Source organism: Corvus moneduloides, chromosome 3, assembly GCF_009650955.1.
Source record: "Corvus moneduloides isolate bCorMon1 chromosome 3, bCorMon1.pri, whole genome shotgun sequence".
Lineage (NCBI taxonomy): Eukaryota > Metazoa > Chordata > Aves > Passeriformes > Corvidae > Corvus > Corvus moneduloides.
Window position 1 is genome coordinate 19852040 of NC_045478.1, and position 21541 is coordinate 19873580.

The 21541-nt window shown below is 37.4% G+C and overlaps 1 protein-coding gene across 16 annotated transcripts in view; it reads left to right on the plus strand.

Moving 5' to 3' along the window:
* MYT1L (myelin transcription factor 1 like) overlaps positions 1 to 21541 on the plus strand; it is a 315791-nt gene that overhangs the window by 182540 nt on the left and 111710 nt on the right. For all 16 annotated transcript variants that reach the window (XM_032104530.1, XM_032104529.1, XM_032104533.1 and 13 more), the window contains 3 exons: positions 588 to 642; positions 824 to 857; positions 1161 to 1223. In XM_032104530.1, the coding sequence (XP_031960421.1) occupies positions 588 to 642; positions 824 to 857; positions 1161 to 1223 (152 nt within the window). The remainder of the gene's footprint in view (positions 1 to 587; positions 643 to 823; positions 858 to 1160; positions 1224 to 21541) is intronic.

Here is a 21541-nt window from a genome sequence, read left to right on the forward strand (position 1 = left end):
GCAAGTTGTTTGTAAAATGAAGATAAAGATCTAGTCATGTAGCAAGTGAGCACATTCCTGAAACTTGAAAAATGAAACATGTTGGCAAAGATTGTAATGCCATATTAAATAAAATGAAATATTTGAAGGTCTAATAATGAATCTTCATCTCCTTTTCAGTCATTATTCCTTCCTCTCTTTCCCCCTGTAAAGAGTTTGGTTAGAAAATGACCTTTGGTGTGTGACCCCTTGACTTTAGTTTTAAATTGTATAGAAGTCTATTGAATCTTTTTTTGGAATATATGGGAGTCATGAAGGTTTTTTGTTAGAAATATCCCCCTGAAGAGAGGAACCAGCACTTAGTTGCACACATTTTGCTATGAAAGCAGGGCGCAGAAACTGGCTGTTTAAAGCAGAAATTACTGCATTTTCTGTTTCTAAGTAAACATGAAGATCCTAAAAATCCCCTGTAAGGAGAACTTTCCCTTACAGGATAAAATGGAATTAAAATAGTGTCAATAAATCGTGTGAGAGACTGTATCAGTCTGTGCATTGATAGTCTGTGCATGCAGGATAAGAACATTGACTGCCTGCTAATCTATTCCCAGATGGAGGTGGATGCAGACGAGAAGCGCCATCGCACACGCTCCAAAGGTGTTCGAGGTATGTCTCTTGCTTCAGTAAATCACTCAAGGCCCTTGCTCAGGGTGACCTTCATCCTCCAGAATCTCTTTGCACGATTCATTCTGACCCTTGCTTTTACACAACCTTTCTGGTAATTTTCTGTAGAAGAGGGGTACTTGTAATAGATGATAAATTTTATATGTTTTCCATCTCTCTGCAGTTCCCGTGGAACCAGCCATACAAGAGCTGTTCAGGTTAGTGCTCTGAGTGTAAAATGTATCCCCATTAGCAATTTAGAAAATTCATGCCTTTTAATGGGTATAATGCACTTTCAAGTTCATCGGTGGTTTGCTCATGCCCTGCTGCACTGATGAAATTAATTCCCTTGAGACTTGCTAATAAAAAGCATCCCCTCTTTTTTTTTTTCCCTTCAGTTATTTGATTTCTCTTTCTGTCTTGGTTGCCCTCCATTTCTGTAATACCTACTGCCTGCTTGCTTTTAGTATAATCTTTCTACAGCACACCAGCACCTATATAATTAATTCTCTCTTTTGCAGCTGTCCCACGCCTGGCTGTGATGGCAGTGGTCATGTTAGTGGAAAATATGCAAGACACAGAAGGTAATACCTGTAATTTTTCATAATTTAGTGAAGAGATTTGGTAAACAAGTTATCTGGCATGACCTTGATTAACCAAACAATAAAAATTAGCAGTTAGATATTCTAGAAGCTATTCAGAGTCAGGTTTATTTTTTCTTTCTGAATGTCACACAAAATTTAACTCACATTTTGCTGAGGAGACTTGCTCTCATTGTCAATCTTCTCTCAATTTTTGCATACAGTTCTCTTGCTTACATGTTGCAAATTAAAATTTGGTCCCACTTGCATGTTGGCGCTCATGTTGATGTTATTTAATGTGTTTCATAACTGAATGAAAAAGAGCTTCTGAGCATTTTAAATTCAATGATCAGGTTAGATTCAAAGGTCAAAGCTTAAGACAAATCAACGATAATAAGACTTCAGGGTTCAAATGCTATGCTGTATTATAAATACCTCTACTTCTGTTTCTAGACTATGAAATGTGGAGACATCTCCTTTAAAAAAAAATTCCAGCTGTTATTGTTAATAGTATACAAGGTAGCATATGTTACACATACTGCATGTGCTTCAAATTAATTTAGACCTCAATCTTTACATTTCTGTGTCTGCAAGGTCAATGTTCAATATTGTTGTACATCTGCATAAACACCATTCCTTTCCTGAATCATTTGTCTGTGAATTTTTTGTGCAATATTTTGAAACTGTAACAGCTCTAGCACACATGTATTTTTCTCTCAGTGCTGTGCATTTCATTTGACATATTTTATACAGCAGCCCATTGTAGGAGATAAAATGGCTGATCTTTGGGCCATCTTTTTTCTGAATAGAGGGAAGTGTTCAAACCAGTCTTAAATTATCCTGAAACACTAAAGATTATTTTCATTCTTGATTTTTCAGGTTATAAAGCACTTGTGGTGTTTATAAGAGTACATATTTCACACCAAATCTGATTACTGCATGTAATGGGCATATGGGGTTTATGAATTAAATTGAAATTATACATTTGGGGTTAAGGCATTTATTTGAAATGGGAAAAGATAGTGAACAGTGCCACTCAGTCCACTTATATTCCTTTTTTTCTTATCACTGAATGAAACTTAGGGACAAGTCCAGAAAACATGTTCAAAATCAGACCAAGAACAGTGATACTAAAATTACTTTGAATTACATTTAAACTGTATAAGCCATAAAATAATTATTCACATTTATTTTCTTAATCTTTTCTTCACTCATAAGAGCCATAATATTCTTGTGGCTATTTGAAGGCATTGGTTAGATTGGAACACTGATGTAGGAAAAGTATCCAAAATAATTATTTTTAAATTCACTTGTGATTTCTCATTTCAAACCATGGTTTTCTTTTGTCTGTTTTTTTCATGGAAATACAAGCCTCACAAATAATTAAAGAATGGCACTAAATCCTTCTTTTCCCTCAGAAATTTCATGACCTGTCAACAGCTAAGTGACATGATTATAATGTCCTTTCCAGTTACAAGATTGTAGCTACATACATTTCTTTACTCTTCATGGAATTTCTTTGCAGATATCAAAATAAAAAGTCTTGAAACATACAGAAAGAAATTCTTTAGCTTGAAAATTTCTGACTTTTCTTCTGATTTGCTCTAACTTTGTGTTAGAGTTAGTGTCTGTGTTTGTGTAAGATCACCCTTTTGGGGGAAGGGGAAGCAATAAATGTGAATTTTGGAAAGATTACGTGCAGTTTTGAGATGTTAATTCCATATTTTGCTTTCTTGACATGATTCTGGTATGTCAGTACACGAACAGACTGAATCTCAGAGCTGTTAATTAAATGAAATTTTGGGCAGATGCGCAAAGAATAAAAATTGGAAATACATCAAAAATTCCTTTTTTTTCTACTGAAGAATTTGTTGGGCTTTTATGTTTTCTTGTCACCCTGATTGCCAATCCACTAATCAAAATCAAGATCTATTTAACCAATATATGTCCTATTTAATGTAAAAACAGAGTTCTTTGTTGAGGTTTACAATGTACATTTATCTAAAATTTCTATTTTCTGGAAGAGCAGTACTATTTATGTCACAACCAACACCTACTAAATTTACCTTTTTGAAAGAATATGAAAGAATTTTTCTCTTTTTTCTATTTTGCTATATGGGTGGGAAAAGCCCTCAAACATTTCTTCCGAGGAAATCAGACTGTCTTAAAAATTTTATGTGTTCAGGGAATTGCATATCTCAGCTGATGCCTAACTCAATTCCGTTTAGACCTACAGAGCATTTTAATGAGGTTAAGACCTTTTCATTTACAATATCAGACCAGCTCATTATTAGGAATGAAATGCATTTGCTTCCACTAGATGTAGTCAGAGCTCTCCAGAATTCTGTTTCTTATAAAATGTCTTGAAGTCTCTGGAATTCCAGGTGGATTTTTTAATTGTAATTTTATCTTTGTGACAGTGAAAACCATCTTCAGGTAGTTCATTAAGCTTGAACTTAAATAAACAGATCCTTTCACATTTTCAGATAGATTCAGGGGATGAAATGTTGTTCAGCTGATAAAATAGTAGATGTAAGTTAAAGGAGAGTTTTATCGTAGGTTTTTTGCCTCAGTTGTATTTTTCATTGTGAAAGAGCTGCAATGTAGGTTTACTAAGGGCACAAGCAGACCTTCTATGCCATTGATGTTTCCTTTGAGGTGTATTAAAACACAAGACTTGGTACTAGGTAGGGTAACAGTGGTAAGAGCTTGTTGTGTCATTTCCATCTCTTTGATGTTTTTCTTTGTGTTAAATCTTAGTTGGAATGGATGCATGACTTGGTCGATAGTTTCCTCTTGCATCTTAAGTTCAGTGCTTGATGTCAGCTTGTTGGTTGGACATGCTAATAGACAGCTTAGATGGACAAGTTTCTCTAAAGGGCACTTTAGGGCAGAATGCTGGGATCTGTAAAATTAACATGGTGAAAGCACCTCTCTCCAGTAACTGCACAGAAAGGTCAGAAGAACTAACATCCCAGTTTGGGCGCTGAGGAGGAAGTGCCCAAAATTGGATGTTGTGTCTGCCTTGATTAGAGCAGACTCATATCTTTTTTTTTTTTTTTTTTTTTTTTTTTTGGATTGTAGTAATACCTGAAACCTGAGGCTATCATGGACCCTTTAGTGCTGTCCATGATGGACAGCAGGAGATGATGCCTCAATGTTAGAGTTTGCACAGATAGAACTTCAGTACCTGTTTATGTTTCTAAGCACCTGAGACCAACTGAACTGAAAAATAAAAAGAAAACAAAGGTTGTGAAAGATCTAAATTCAAGATCGAAACAGAAAAAATAAGCCATAAACATATTCAGATAGTGGTGGAGACAAGAGAAGAATTCAAATCTTAGGAGTGAAAACCAGAGCATCTCCCTGGACCATGCCTCTGATGCAGGTTCTTTTATTCCCTTGGTGTCTGTTCAGGCCCATTGTGCATAGCAGCACAATAGTGAACACCACTCTTATACCTTCAGTACTGTGAATTATTTTGAACAATAAGCTTGGTCCAGATCCTTACATACTTTTAGCTGTGAATAATCCATCTGGATATATAGCACTGACTCAAACCAGACCAGGAGGGTGTTCCCAGAACTGTGTTTTCAGGATGCCTTTTGACTAAGCGTCTGAAGGAAAGCATAGGTTCAAGTGTTCTTTTATTGCAATTAGAAGGAACTTTGCCAGTTTCATTAATCAGCTTCAGAGACAACAGGATTCACAATCTGTGTATACAAATGTAAAAGTGAGTCCAGTTTCTGGTCTGTTCTGCAGGTGCAAATCCCATAGTTACTCCAGAGTAACTGAGCGCAAACTGGCCCTTGTTATTTGCTGAGTTGATGTGAATGACGGTTTCAGAAATATTACACTTTGTTGCTCTCCATTTAGTGTCTTTTTAAACAATGTCATATACCAAATAGGTGCCTATTATTTGCCATGTAAGTAGGTAATGTAGACAAATCATAAAAAACCTAACTAAATTCCATTTAAAATACTGATTGCATACAGTGTCTTATTTAAAAGCTTCTTAACAAAATAGTTTGGTTTGTTTTTTTTTTTTTTCTCAACTAACAAAAGCAATTAGATTTTTTAATGGATTAATTACTTCCCAATTCCACATGTTTCAGAATGAACCACATTCTAACAAATAAGAGACCTAAAAAAAGTCTTAAGGTGGTAGCATGGCACTATGTATATTCATTTAGGATTCTTTTAGACCATACATCAGTGTATACTTGAAAACAGATACATCCGTTGTATAGAAATTAAAGCAAAACAATTGTGGTCTGAAAAAAGATGCATATAATTTCAGGGAAGTATGAATGTTAAGGCCAAATGATAAACCCTTCATATTTAAAATGGAAGTACTGATATAGCTTTTACTATATCGTGAATTTCTATTTGATTGCTGAAAATAAGAATTCAGATGAAATAAACCAACTTAAACATTTAATCTACCAGGGAAATTTTCATGCCTTTTCTTCGGGTCATATTTTATTTGTAAAGGATTTCGTTAATTACTGATACAATGTCTTGCAAAAAAAAGGCTAGTCTCAAAAACAAAGAGGGATCATAAAATGATGTGTGTATCTGTAATGTATGAATTGTCCCTAACTTTATGGAATACATTGCATTTTAATTTTCCACCAAATTTCATATGACTAGTTCTTTATTGCTTTACTAGGCTGTCTCTGGTTTATTACATTATACAGATAGAACTTTTTAACTAACATCTAACATCTTTTAATTTTTAAGCATGAGATTTGTCACTTCATATAACAATTTGAATTTATGAATACCTTAGAGTTTAGCATTGCTATTTTGATTAGAAAAAACCAAACATGTACCATTGTATTGCCTTGACATTATATACTGTATTTTAGTCTATATTTTCTAACAGAGCAAGTGAAATAATTCAGGCTCCCAAACTTCAAAATTAAAAGGCTCAAATGTCTCTCTGTTATTAGAAAATTATTGAATTTCTGTGCCTTGTTGTGCCATATTTCTTATTCAAATTTTTTCATTTCATATACCTTTTCACCCACCAGTTTGATTGCCATGGCTGCAGCCGTGGGTGAATAATTGCCTGTCTTCACAGGAGCGTGTTCTGGAGCTAAAGTCGAGTGCTTGCTTCCTGATGTATGGCTCATTTGGATTCTGCCGACAGCCTAGGGGCTGTATTATTCATGCCTTGACAGATAGCACTCACTAAAAGCATTGGAACAGGGCCAGGTACTGGCAGAGAGATAGTGGAGCATTGCAACTTGCAACCGAGAGGAGCATCTATAATACAAAAAAGAGAAATCTTCATACCTTCCTTTTACTGGTCTCACTTTGATGGAGAATTCATTTGCATCAAAATAAAATGCCCTAAAAATAAATACATTTTTTCTAAATCACGCTTGAAAGTTTAACACAATTTTTCACATTTAATTGCAAAGCTGATTTTAATTAGTGAGGCCCTGCATGTGAAAAATGAAGATTCACTTGGGTGAGTGTAACACATTGCAGTGTCTGCTGAATGCTCTAATTAATGTATGGCTGCTGTACAACAGGGTGCACTGTGGGATATTTATGAAAAATTCTGTGCACACAGCCAGTCTATCTGTATTTTAGTTCTTGAATCACAAGAATAAATAACTTTTCCCCCTTTATTCTTTATGAGACATCATTGTGCATGCCGTCACCCTATCCATAAACTTTATGGCATGCGTGTCCTTTTTACTATTTGTCAAAGATATTATAAATCAGAAGGTAGGACATACATATTTTAACATTAATTTGATAGCAGAGCATGGTTGCATGCCGTGCAGAGCCAGAGGTCCACTGATGCTTTTGTGCTAAAGCCTAACCACAGAACAGTGAGGTCCTTACTGTTGCTTGCTTTCATGATACTGTGAAAAATCCCACAGGATGCCGGAATTATGGAGAAATGTATATTCCTTTATCTCTCAGCTGCTAGTCAGCCTTTATTATAGTGTTTGATAATGATGAAATGATTCACTGGATATTGACCTGAGGAAATACTCTGAAATTGTTTGTGAAATATATTTCTATTTTATTTAACAGCACATTTGCTAAAAACTGTGGTAAGTCGTAGTGAATACCAAGAATAATATCATAAATATATTTTGTATTAAGTAATTCACCATTTAGGGTTTCTAAAAATGTTAATAAATGAAGCTTCATTGCTTTGTTAAATCCAGCTAAAGAGATATAAGTAAGCAAGTAAATAAATGAGTGGAAGAGCATAGGGATTTTCAAACAGAACACTGCAAACAATAAATAATTGTGCTGACAGAGAATCCATAATGTATTAGAGGTCTGTATTGGCTGCTGTCTGGATTCAGCAATAAATCCTTTGTCTGATTGTTGATTAATGATTAGAAAGGTGCAAAGTTGGGTCTAAACCATCAAGCAAATACACACCAGCAACTGGTGTGAGGCTCTGCATGCTAGTGGCCGTTGTGTAGAGGTGACTACACAAAGGAACCACAGTTCAATTACTCCTACCACCATCTGTATTGGGAGTCGCTATTTCAGTGGCAACAAGTTGCAGGACCTGCAAGTACCAGAAGTACTTGTAAAGGCAGGGGAAAGAAAGTAAATCAGAGGTAGGAGCATGGAGAGTGTAGACCTAACTGCACAGCAGCAGCAAACAGCAGATTTAGGATGTGCTTTCTGCAGTGGGTCCCCTGGCTGAAATGATACACTCTTTTTCTTGCAAATGGAAGGTGCTGAACATATTTGTCTTGCAGCAGTTCACCTGCAGCCACGGTGTTTTCTGTGGTTGGATCTGTCTGGAGATGTCCCTATCAGCTACAAAATAAATTGAAGACCTCACAGAAAAAGTAGGAAAGAAAATGAAAAAAACAAAACAAAACAAAAGAACAAAACATCGAGTAATACTGGGGAGATAACTTCCCCAAAAAGATCATGGAAGGAGCCATGCACATTTTCCCTTTGCCTATGGGAAATTTATTTGGTTGGCCTGGTAGGTTTGCTGAGTACCTTGTGTTCTATTAGGAGAGAAATAAATCATTTGAGGTTGAATAATTTGTGTTCTTCATAGTGGAAAAGAGGATCTACAGAGTTGATTCGCACATGATAGGCAAGACAGTACGCCTCTGTTTCCCCATTTGTAAACAGCAAGCAAATTTTAGGCATCATAGGTGTAAAGACAGAAGCATGTATGGGGGATTATTGCAAGCGTAGTGCCCACAAGTCTGGCTCTGATGTTTATCTCATTATTTAAATAAAGATCTGTTGAATAGCCATTGATGTCAGAGAAAGTTTAACTTTACAATTCAGTGCTTTTTTGATCAAAACATTTTTCTGGATCCTAGAGCAAAATTAACTGATTTGTAATGATAAGACAATTTTACATTTAGATTCTAGTTTAGTTTCCCGATGTCATAATTTGTGAATTATTTCTACAGTATTTCTGTAAAAATATTGATTCTGAGGTTTAAAAAGCTGGAGGCATTTAAAAAATCTATTTACTAATGTATATTTTAGTGAAAATGCGGTGACAGTTTTTAACCTTAAAACTAAACCAGAAAAGCCACAAGCAACGTTGTGCACTGAGTTTAGAGTACTATGGAGCTGCCTACATCCTCCTTCCAGCAGTTCTGAGCAGCAGCATGGCTACTGTGTGTTGAAAAATGGCTTGTGCATTGGAACATCCTAAGTCAAAGCTTTGGAGACAGGAAAATTTACTGGTGAGTACTGGCAGCTGGATGGACAGGGAACCCCATTTTATTCCTTGCTCCAGTGTCCACACAAAACACAAATAACACATGACTTTGAAAAAGTTCTATCTGTAGGTGGCACCCATGCTATCAGAACAGGGTTGCCCTGCTCTTTTTTCTCCACCTCAGTGAAAACGATCTGAACTCTGCTAGAATCATCAAAAAGGAGGCAGGAGAAATCATATATGTAATAAATAAATAAATAAAATTATAGTTATCTTTTCTTTCAAATATTCATATTTTATGAGATCAAGCACCCCAGGTATTACCTGAGTTAGTAAAAGAATATGAAGAAAGAATATAAGAAATCAACTCAAATATGAAGGAGACCTAAAAATACGCCATGATGTGTCTTTAAAGACTTCTGCTGAAGTTTTTCAATAAGTTGAGACAGCCCTTTCAAACACATCACTTCTTATTAGTGGTTGATATGAAGTACTGCTTCTAGTGGTGTCAGCTCAGGACAGGGAAAGGAGAGGTAGTCCTGAGCCTCTTTGATGGCAATAATAAATCAAAATAAATACATCCACAGAATTAAAAGTGCCCAGGGGATAGATAGCTCCTGAAGACATCCTCAGCACTCTATGGCCTAGGACATTGTAAACGGTGATCACTTTAACCAGGTTAAGTTAGTTTTCTGGCTACTACCTGAATCACCTTCCCAAGAAAATCTTGAAGCTTACTGGTGACATGAAAAGGATTGGAAAGAACCTAATGTCTTTTAGTTATTTGCAAGAAATAGTAGTGTCATGCTGTAAGTATCCATGGAAGAGTGAAGAAGGGGTTTAACGCCTAAGAGAAAATATTCCTGTGACTGAAGTTAGGGCTGTGTCTCAAATCCATGACTTACAATAAAAAATTTTAATACTATAAAATATACTGAGATAGGACAGGATATGATTGACTTTAAATGCCAATAACAGTCATTTAAAGAAAAGGGTTTTTGCCTTCAGTTCCCTGGGACTGGGACAGATTTCTCTACCATCAAACTTTTTATTTAAAGTAGCAAGCCGGCCACTGAATTGGATGCGCAAGTAGTGGATGAATGCTTTCTGTTCAGCTGATTCTTGTGGAAGAAATTAATCAAGGATATGCACCTGCTGCTGTTTTACACCCTCCTAATGTCTCCAGGAGAAAATCTTACCTGTACTTGGTGAACGGGGAACAGGTGTTCAGAAAAAAGACTAGAGCTAAAAGCTGGCATGCATTCAAATTATGCCTTAAGTCCAAAGGGTGGACTCTCATAAATGCTCTCTTGTTTTCTGTCCAACTCTGAAGTCACAGTAGAACTATACTTTTACCATTAAGCTTGTCTAAATTGAGAGTCATAGAATTGTTAAGGTTGAAAAAAGACCTTTGAGATGATAGAGTGCAATCATTAACCCAGCAATGTCCAGTCCATCACTAAACCAGGTCCCCAAGTGCCACATCTACATGTCTTCTAAATACCTGTAGGGATGGTGACTCAAACACTTCCCTGAGCAGGCTGTTCTAATGCTTGATAATCCTTTCACTGAAGAATTTTTTTCCCAATACCAAACCTTAAACTCCCCTGGCAAAATTTAAAGCTGTTCCCTCTCATCCTATCACTTGTTACTTAGGAGAAGAGACCAACCCCCACCTGCCTACAATCTCCTTTCTGGTAGTTGTAGAGACTAATAAGGTCTCCCTTCAGCTCCATCTTTCCAGCCTCTGTAACCCCGGTTCTGTCAGCAGATCCTCATGAGACCTGTGAAAACATTTGTTTGGGCACCTTGATGCCATACTAAGTACATAGCGTAGATAGTATATCTTTAATCTCTCATCTGCTTATTTCAGTGTAGGAAGTACTTTTGAAAGCCCCCCAATTTGTGATCCATAGAAACATGCCACTCTCCCACTGTTTCTTCTTTGTCAATAGGGTTAGGACTCCATATGGAGTTGGTTGGAGATGGTTTCTCCCATCTTCTGGGAACTTGCATTCTATACTATAAAGAAGTTAAGATGTCAGGATGCTTGCATTCTTTTTTCTTCATGTGTATTCAAAAGGAGAAGGAAGGATATAGTTTTGTAATTTTTGAGCAGTCAGTTGGAGATGAAAGAACCACATTTTCAGTCCCAGCATTAGCACTTCATATAGGAGACAGTAATTTTAGAGAGGAATTGAATGAATCCTTCACTGGTAGTAAAGCACATTTAAATGTTTTGTTTCGCATGAAGTATTAGAGAAGTGGGCACTCTCAACCTAGATTATTATGAAATCTCATGAGCAAGCAGTCTCCTGAGAGGTGTAAAATGAAGCTTCAGTTACCCATGGCAAAAGAGGATATTAAACACAAATTGCTCACACATTTCTGTGTGTTCTAGATTAGATAATTGCTAAGGCTGGGATTGTGATTTCTCCCCTGACCATCTCCAAGTCAAAAGACTGAGTTAATCTGTTTCTGTGAGAAAAAAAAAGAAGGCTTAAAGTGATTAATTCCAGGAGTGGAAATCCCCCACTACAGAAAATACCTTCCACCAGCCCAGATTACAGTGTCTGAATTCTGCTGGGTGTTAAGTGCCTACATGTCCCTAGGTATTAGAAGAGGAACAAACATACTTCACTTGGATGTCAGAATTTCACTGTGCAGCTATGCATAGAAACAGAGCTGTAATGCTTTTGCTCCCTTGGCAAACCAGGAGTTCGTGACTCTGCTACTGCACAAGAAATTTGCATCCCTGACAGAAGTTGAGTCACACCTCTGAGTTCTACTCCAGTGCCTCTTGCTTTAGACCATCCTTTTCATTTCAAAATTCATTTTTACAAAAATTACCAAATGTTTTCTTGTTATTTAGTATTTGCAAGGACAGTAAGAAAAATGTACTAGAATTGCTTACTAGAATTTAATGCAGATCTTGCTTGGGCATGGTTTCTTCTAGAATAATCAATGAGGATTAATGGCTTGTTGGTTCTTAGTAGCCATATGTACCACTTCAGGAGAAGGGGACAAGCAAACTGTCATCTCAAACAAGAGGATATATCATACATCATGACATATGTGATTGATTATCTCTGACACGAGTCTTGTAGATATTTGCATGTCAGTAGCTACCAGACTAAAAACCCCTGGTTTTGAAACTTATTTCTTGTAAAATTCTCTGTATATCCCGTACTTTGTGAAAAGAAGTAGAAGATGCAAGGCCCCAGTGAGATGGATGGCTGAGAGCAGCCAATTTACTAGGGTAACTCTATTTTATGCTCGTAAAGCTTTTTCAACTGTTAATTTTAAAACATTTTGCAAATGTAAGTCAGTAGCCTCAGTCCGTTTTGCAGTGTTAAGTACTTGATTTCACATGACACCGAAGGTCATATTGCTTATAATGTTGTAGTACATTTATAACACCACATTGACTCACAAGACTGGTTGTAGCAACTTTTTACCAGCACACATTTATGGGGCATAGGAGTTTGGGATGGAAAGAAAAAAAAATAGTAGATTGTTTTTCTGTCTTAAAGTGTAGAAACAATTGTGACAGAATGTAATTGCATGCCTTTATTTTGATTGAGGCTTTGGAATTAACATTTCTAGTTCTTAAAACACATATACTTAGGTCTTCTATTTAATTCCATGTGACATAAGGAATTACCAGCTTTACAGTTCTTCTGTCCCTTCCACAATGGCAAATTTGTTTCAGTGCTTCTGGCAAGGCAAGTGTATTACTTTGTGAGTTGTAGTACTGTCTCTGCAGCATCTAGGTGTTTCTTGAAAATACTGACATTCTCAGAACTGACATGGCCTGGCTTTGCTTGGCTTGTGAGACCTAAAGAGATCACTGAGAAGGACAGACTCAGAAACTGAGTCGGAGTTACAAAAATAATACCATTTTAGAAAGACTGCAAATAAATTCTGACTGCTGTGTTAACTTCAAACCTTAGTAGTCAAGCTTGCTGCTTCCAGTTATGTTATTAAAAAGATGAAGGACGAAGGACTGAACAATTAAAATGGCATTAACTGAAAGTGGAGTCACTTGTTTAAAATGTTAGCATTTAATCAAAACTATAAAACAGAAAACACTTAGCTTTTTCTGTCTGCTTTAATTGTTGATTGTTCTTTAAAAATTACAGCAGTCAGTCAGATTTAGAAATCAATCTAGTGGACAGCTTGGTAGAACCACAACAGAACTGTCATGGTTAGCTTAGATTGGTTAGAACCTATTTTTTTTTGTAGTTTTTAGGTATATTATGGGTTAAACTGATCTCTTTTGTAAGGAGGAATTTAATTTCATTCCTCTTACACCAGGGCACTTTGTAATGATGTTGCTCTAGAACTCTGTAAAAAACCGCAAACTCACAGAGAGACAAAAGTTTATTGGCTGGTCTGAGAAATAGGGATAATGAGATTATACCAGCATCCCTATTTTTTAAACAAAAAGGAAACTAAGAATCATCTGGTGAAGAGTCAGGAATGATTTACCTATATTGCAATATAGCTTTGCATGATATCACATAATTTGAAGTGATGTCATACTTATGCAGCTTTTCATCCCTATCTTCAAAACCTTCCAGATATTTTCAACACAAAATGTAATCTTGCATCTGGCCCACCCTCTGTATAGTACATTTACCCGTCAATTAGAGATGAGACAACAGTTTTCCACCATTAAATTTCTACAGCTGGGATTTCCACAAGAAGCATTTCACAACATATTAATCAGAAAACAAGCACAAAATTCTAAAGCACAACTACAAGTAGACCTTTGGTACTGAAATTGAAGACAAGGATCCACAAATTACCAAGTCTGTAGTAGACCAAACTTGTAATAGAAAACCTATTTGTGTATTTCTAGAAGTGCTGCCAGCTTAGCTAAGTTGTGCTGCTCAGGGCTTTCAACCTGCCAGAATGTTTGAGATTTGCGGGCTGCAGGTACCAGCGTCCTCTGATCCAGAAGGCACAGCAGGTATTTCTGCTCACACTAACATGCAGGCACCTCCTTTCTATAGACAGAATAGCAGTCACACCCCTTTCACTGAAAGAATTCTTGATAGTTGTGCATCCTGGACCAGCAGTGTGACTTAGGAAGCAGCATACTGCTTTGGTTTTTCCACCACCCTGAATGGATGCAAGCATCATGTTAATACTCAAGCCAGAGCCATACCAAAATGATGACAAGTGAAGACTGGCAAGGATCCTTCTTTCCCAGCTGTTGAAGTTGGACCTTTGGACAGAAGGAAGTGTGAGGTTTCTTACAGAGAACGAAGAAAGAGAGAGAGAGGTTAGTCTGATGGTTAAAGGACTGCTCTAGAGGAACCAGACTTGGAGCCATAAAAGGTTGTTTGGGTAAACACAAACAAACAAAACAAAGAAAAAAAAAACACAAAAAGAACCCCCTCCCTCCCCAAAAAAACCCAACAAGAAAAGGGTGTTCCATTTGCTTGACAATTTTTTTAACCTTGTTAAAATTGTTGAATTGTCGTTAAAAAGAAAAAAAGATAACAGTGACATACCACCTGTATCAAAAGAGAAATCAATAAAGTAGCCATCCATTCTACAGGCATGACTTTTGTACCTGCATCAGAAAGTGGGTTTTTTTGGGTTATGAGTCATATTTTCAAGACTATGCCTAAAACAGAGTTGCAATTAGGTGCAGACATCAAGAAGGGAAAAGTGATTTTAGAAGCATTCTTTTCATAATACTTTGTGTTTCTTAGCGTGGATATTGCGCATGCTTACTCTTGTGATTCCCAGGCTTATATACCTACATACTACCAGTGGGGAATTTATTATATAAGGAACTTACTCAGCTAAACTGAAGTCCTTCAAAGTTATTTGTGATGACATGTGATGTTGCCACAACTATTATCATGATAAATCCCCAACTATAAAGGGAACACTTTTAAAAGTAACTAACATATTTCTAGCCTACTGTAGTGGTTTGGTTCAAAATATCCATTACTTACTTATTTTCCTTCTGCGAGATAAGAATTAGGGGAAAGCAAAGCAGGCATAAAACTTAAAAGAATATAAAGAAGTTTATTAACAGACCTAAAAGAAGGAAAAAAGTCAGACTAAACCTTCAGAACACTTCCCCCCACCTTTCTCCCTTCTCCCACTGACAACATAAAAGACAACCCTTGAGATTTTCAATCAGTTTACCACCTCTATAATAATCTTTTTCAGTTCACTTAGGGAGAGGAGTCTCTCTTGCTCATGCTATGGAGACATCTCCACAAGAAACAGTTCTCTCATGGCTTCAGTGTCACAGCAAGACAGCCGCCTGGGTTGGTTCTCTGCTCGCATGTGAGTCCCTTCCCTTGACTTACAGCTTTCCCACAACTGCTTCCAAGGGTCCAATCTTGAGCTACTGGGGTACCATTTTAAGGATGAGCTGTTCAGAAGCAAAGGTTCTCTTCATCTATCTCTGGGAGCATCTTCAGCTCCAGGAACAGAGGCCCTCCTCCTCCCCTGGGAGCAAGGGTCTTCATCACTTTCATCTCTCTCTGTTCAAGCTTCTCATCAAATCACAGCTACTTCAACATGTGCTTATTTCAGCACAGGTACTTTTGCTCACAATTGCAATTTGAATGCTCCACCCCCCATACTTTCATGAAATTACAACGGGTACTCTGATGTATCGTAGTCCATCACCATAGCCTTACAACAGGATTTCAGCTTCTAGGTTTGAAGCATCTCCTCTTTCTCCTCTCTCGGGTTTTAATCTCTTCCATTCTTCACTGACTTTGGTGTCTCTGTGGTGTTTTCTTCACGTGCCTTCACCTTTCCTCTTCCTCTGACTCAGGAGAGGATTGATGTCTGCAGGCTTCGTCTGTTCTGGAGAATCTTACAGCACTAAAAGGGTTAATCTCACCCGGGCCTTGCAGCTGGAATTCGCTTATCGCTGTTGCTCACATGCTCTTTGCCGGGCAGCGGCCTCAGATGAATTTCGGCCGCACTGGGTGAGGGTCGGCCTGGCTGAGCCGCGGGGCCGCCTGCACGGAGCAGGGCTGCGGATGGAACAGGGCCGCACGGCTCCGGGGTGGCTGTCTCCCGGCGGGCCCGGCCTGCACTGAGGGGGCTGCGCTGGGTGTCCAGCGAGCAGAAGTGGCTGAGATCTCAGCCAAGCTGCACTGCAGCCGACCTGGCCGGGCCACGCCAAGCAGAGCCTGGCCCGGCCCCGCTGGGCCGCACCACAGGCCCCGCAGTTACCTGTCCAAAAGCCGGAAGCAAGAGAGCTTTCCTGGGGTTTGTTCATTCTTAAATGTGGATCACAGAGGCCTGTCAAGCTTCTTAAGTGGCTAAAAAAAGTTGCCAACATTCAGACTAGCCAGTTGATTGGTTCTCTTGGGTCATAGAGGAAGCTGTAAGCACCTCTTTGCAAGAGAATCACTTCTGTGGCTGATGGAGCCCTTTTAACTAAAAACCCAAACTATGCTAAACCATGACACCTACTTTCAGTGAGATGTGTTAAGCATCGAATACCTCAAACTATTAAAAATAATTAAAGTAGCCTTTGAAGTAGCACACACTTTCTAAAAAATTGGGTTTTATCTTTTAAAACTAAAGAATCTTTTCCCCCTCTTGCCATCTTCCTATTTCTGCTTCCAGTCATTTCTCAATTTTACTCTTTGGTCCTTGGACAAAACATAATTCTGGACCTTTCACTATTGAGTCTTGATACCTATCCTGTCTATGCATTCTTAAAACTGAGCAGCTGAAATTCAGAGAGGGATAACTGCCACATTTCTCTTAAAAATCTAGCCATAGGAGGTATATTGGCAGCAGATTTTCAGTGGAAACCGCCATTTCCACCCACAGCCCAGCTGTCACATTTAAACCATGCTGTGTGGTGCTTCCACTCTCTTGGGAGGCTATTTTCATTTTCCTTCAGAGATTCTTCTACAGTCTAATGGAACTCACCATCGGCTATAAAAAGCAACATTATATGCCATAGTATTTTTTTAAAATTGTGATATGACTCAAGTTGAAGCCTTCTTATTCTGGACTAGAATGTGATGGGATTCAGTTCGGCTCCTTTGTTTGGGTTTTTTACCTGAACAGGCATCCTTCCTTTCATCAGATATATCAAAAAAAGACCAGATTGAGGCAAAGCCATTTAGACATCCGGTTTTTAAAGTCATGTGATTAGCCTAAGAGGCAAGCTTTCATTTTTAGACTAGAATATTTCTAGTTCTCCTAATAATGAAAAATAAAAGCTGAAAAAATATCAACTGAACATGAGATGTAGATTTGTTCTTAGAGTCTGCCAACAGCTTGAACCGATTTCTTTATGAAAGGTAAGCTTGTAACTTAGTGGAAATACTACCTGCAAGACTCCCTAATACTGCAGCAAACGACTTCTGTGTGCTGCAGAAGGATACTAGTTGAGTAGATTATTATCACAAACAAATATATGCTTTTCAGGGTGTAAGTCATGGCAGGGGGGCAGAGGTTCTCAATCCTTTAACAACCTGAATTTAGAATATTTCACACTTGAATGACTCGTAACCAACTGTGCAAGACAGAGAAGTATCCTGTGGCTTAAGCTGGAGGTGAGACTCTGGTACATAAGCACTGAAGTGTTTGAGCTTGTATCACTTTGCTTTTGTCATTTTTTTCCTGTATTTTCAGATGTTTACTGATGAGAGTCTTGTGTTAGAAGGCTGCTCCACACTATTATTCCTTTCCATTGGTTATATTCTGTAGCTGTTAGCTTTTTTGATCAAGTAAGAATCTTACTGCTATAGTTGTGGGAAAATTGTTGTATTTCTTAATTCTGAGCCATATGTCCTTCTTAGTTAAAATTAAGTCAGGAGTCAGTGCTATTGTGTGTCTATGCAGAAATGTTGATATGAGTATTTGTGATAGGAATCAGTAGCTGAAAGTGTCACTATAGTAGCCCTACATTATAGAAATGATGAAATGACAGTATACTCTATTACTCAATACTTAAGTACATGCTAGAATGATAGTTTGACTTACTGTGTTCTTATTAAATATGATCCATCAGGTCTATGTCTAAGTGGTTGATTTTACTTATAGGTATCTAGCCATGTTTTTAAATGATGGACAGTATAGCTACATGAACCACCTTTGATTTCCAGCAGTTTATTTCCCTTGGTTTTTGAATGCTTGGACTTAGCATGTTGAATTGCTTAAAGGAAATCACATTTAAAATATTGGAATAGAAAGATTTCATATCATGTTCAAGGCTCAAACATTGTGACTGTGCAAAAATGTTTTGTAACTGATAGATGCACTCTTGTAGCATATTCTGACCCTTTCAAATTGGTGATGATTGATTGTGAACTTTTCCATTTTATGATATGGCATTATAATGAAAAATAAATAAATTGGAATTTGCCCTTCCCTCTACCTGTAAACAAAGTTGTCATTACCACTGAGGCTGAAAACACAGGATACACACAAATCTGGACACCTTGACAGCTCTAGATGATGCTTTTATTCAACAATGTAGCCATCATTTTCATCTCTATATAGAAAAATAGAAGGTTTTCTTTCCCAAAGTTTTTCTTCAAGTTTAGATATTTTTTTAAGTAAATGTGGACCTCAGGATTTTGATTCAGTGCAGAAGTCAGTGTTCTTTGAGTTAGTGCAGAAATGGTCACTGGCTTTGCATGTTCCCATTTTTATGTGTCTGGGTTACATCTAAATCAACATCAAAGTGCGCAGAATCAGTAGCCACTTGGCAAAACTTGATTATATGCATTTCATCTAATGAATCAATGAGTCATTAAACCTGTGCTCTTCGCACTATCCTGCACTCGTTGATCAGCCCCACTATTCAAGGTTCTGGCAACAAGACATTATCAATTGTGTTGTCTGGCGCTTGAACACAGTTAAGTTGGGTATTTGCTATCCTAAGATTAGAAACTCCAGCATTTGTCTGACACTGGAACATACAGGTAGTCTTGAAAAGATTGTGAAGCTGTAGGGAGGAGAATTATCCATGTTATGTGATAGAGCAGCTGCAGAAAGGGAAGAAACAGGTTTTTGGGTTTCTCATTATGAAAGTATTACGGTACATGGTTCTACATTCTATTAGGTACTGTCTTTATTGAAGCTGGAGAGAATTAAAAAGAAAAAGAAGAGAGAGAAAAATTCTTGGACTTATCTCACTTTTAACAGATTCCTAAGTGGTAGAAATACAAGTTAATCACCAGCACCTCCCTTTATTGTCACTAGGCAAAGTGTCTAGAAAGGTAAGATGATTAGCCTCCCAGGAGGTTCCTGTTTCTCTGCCCTGAGTTATGAAGGGAGCTGAGCGTGACATGTATAGACTTAGGTTTTAGAAGCCATGGTAGGTGAGAGATGAACCCCATCAATGACATTATAAGTCATTGGGCAATCAGATATTATATTGATTTATTTATATAAATACTTCAGAATAATCTACAACTGCAGGGCATGTACTTTGCTAATCTATGCTGCCACATAAGTTTTTAGTGCCATAATGTGTTACATATATTTTTTATATCTTGCTTTAAATGAGCTCTCCATGGCTCGGAGTTTTCCCATGTATTTGTACAACACTTAGAAATACATTGCTGTGCCTCATTTTTCTTCACTAAACAGCTCTTGTATTCAACCAATTAAATAAACTTTTTTGAATGGGTTAGTTTTTGCAAAACTTAGTTTCCTTTTAGTTGTAATGTCCCAAGAGCAGAGGCTTTGCTGGTGGATGAAATGATCTCACCAGCCAGAGGGCCAGGTTAGTTTGTCAGTGTTCCTCACAGGGTTCAGTTACACCATTTTGGAGTCTCAGTGAACTGGGGTGGGTAGATGCTTCACATGGAGATGAAATGAAATAAAATAAAATAAAAGATTCGTGCTTTGACTTAATGTAGTGTGACTGTATTAACTACATCAAAGCTATTCTACTTTATTTTGTTTAAAAATATGTATTTCAATATCTGAATTTCTAAAAGAAAAACACTTGAGTTTTGAGCTCCATGATTTACTTCTGGCACATCATTCTGTCTCATATTATTTGTTACTTCTAACTCCTTTTGGCAGTGCTGGTTTTTAGACACAAGTTTTGCTTTGAGGTTCATTTAATTAAATATTGCTGTATATGGGTAGATATGTGGTATATTCATGGCTATTCATATGTTTAAAATGGCTCTGAGGTGCAAAAGGCTAGAGTTGGCTTTTAAAATTCTGTGAAGAAAGTATCACATCCTCTTTCTCTGCATTTTGTCATCCAACATGCTTCTGGGAAATTCTGTAATTTTACTTACTGTTCCATAATGTGGAAGAGTAAATATTTGCAAATCCAGAAGGAAAAGTGGTCTGAATGTTCTACATTTCACTCATTCCTGTCACTGTAGCTTGTTCCTATTAAGGTAAATTAATAGTTTTCACTGAACCGAGTTACTATTGTATACATACACATACCTAAACTGAAAAGTCAACAAAGTCATATTTGGTACAAATAAATGAAGCAAAGATGGTGTGTTTTGATACTGCATACATAAAAGCACTTCCTGCTTATAAGAATCTGATTATTTAATCAGAGGCAGAAACCCATGAGAAAGCCTGAAATACAGAAAAACTGTAGAGATTAGTTTATCGTATTTTATAAGATATTTGTTAATTTAAATTATAATTTAAATAGATAAAAGCATATTAATTTGGGCACACTTTTCCAAAAATATTTAAGCATGTAAAACATGAATGGGAACCCAGATTTTCCAAAGCACTGACTCTGGATTAGTGCCTAACTCCAGCTGAGAGGATGGGGATTAGGGCAGTCATTCTGTAAATGGACTTAGATGCTACGGTGCTTGGCAGTGCAATGGTTGCAAGAAGCATGCCTGTTTCTGGAACAGTATTCAAGGCTCTGGCTCAGTTGCCAGCAGGCTCCTGGAAAGCAGATTTGAGTAAGCTAGTCTTTTAGACTGGGATTCATAGCACATAGGATGCTAGCACAGAGAATTTTAATCCATCTGGTTGGAAGCAGCAAAACAGAGTGTCCCAGCTCCATCTTCTAGGCTGCAATTAGCTGTCGCAAAAATAAAAGCCCCAAACCACCATATCTTGCTTGGACTTTGACCTGTTGCTTTGCCCATTTTCTCTTCTATAGCTTAGTGATTGGACTTTAGCTTTCACAGCCTGGGAAGGTTTGGCTCAACACCTCCCATATTCCAGAAGAGTATGCAGTCATTATGTGGGACTTTTGTGGGGTAGAAAAGATTCCTGACCAGTGTGGCTTAGAGAAGCAATTTTTAATTTCCCACATGAAGTTTGACTTTACCACCCTGCAATTAGCACTGTCCACTGCTGCTCATTCCTGTAGCAATTTGGCTACTTTATACTTTAAGCAGTGTTCAAATATGGATGGAAAATCATCTTCAGATGGAGTTTATTCTTGCAATTGAGTAGGCAAATCACTAGGCTAGAGTTAATCTCTTTTTCTGAATTTATTATCCTTCTTTCATTCCTAACAATTCATTAATCCAACTTCACCAGTAGAGCTACTAGCTCTTCTTTATAATACTGCATAGTCTTCTGGGAAGGGCAGCCTACTGGAGTGCAGGAAATTCAAGCTGTAGGATTTTCTGGAATCTAAATATTTATTTTCTGGTCAATTTCTATCAATTGA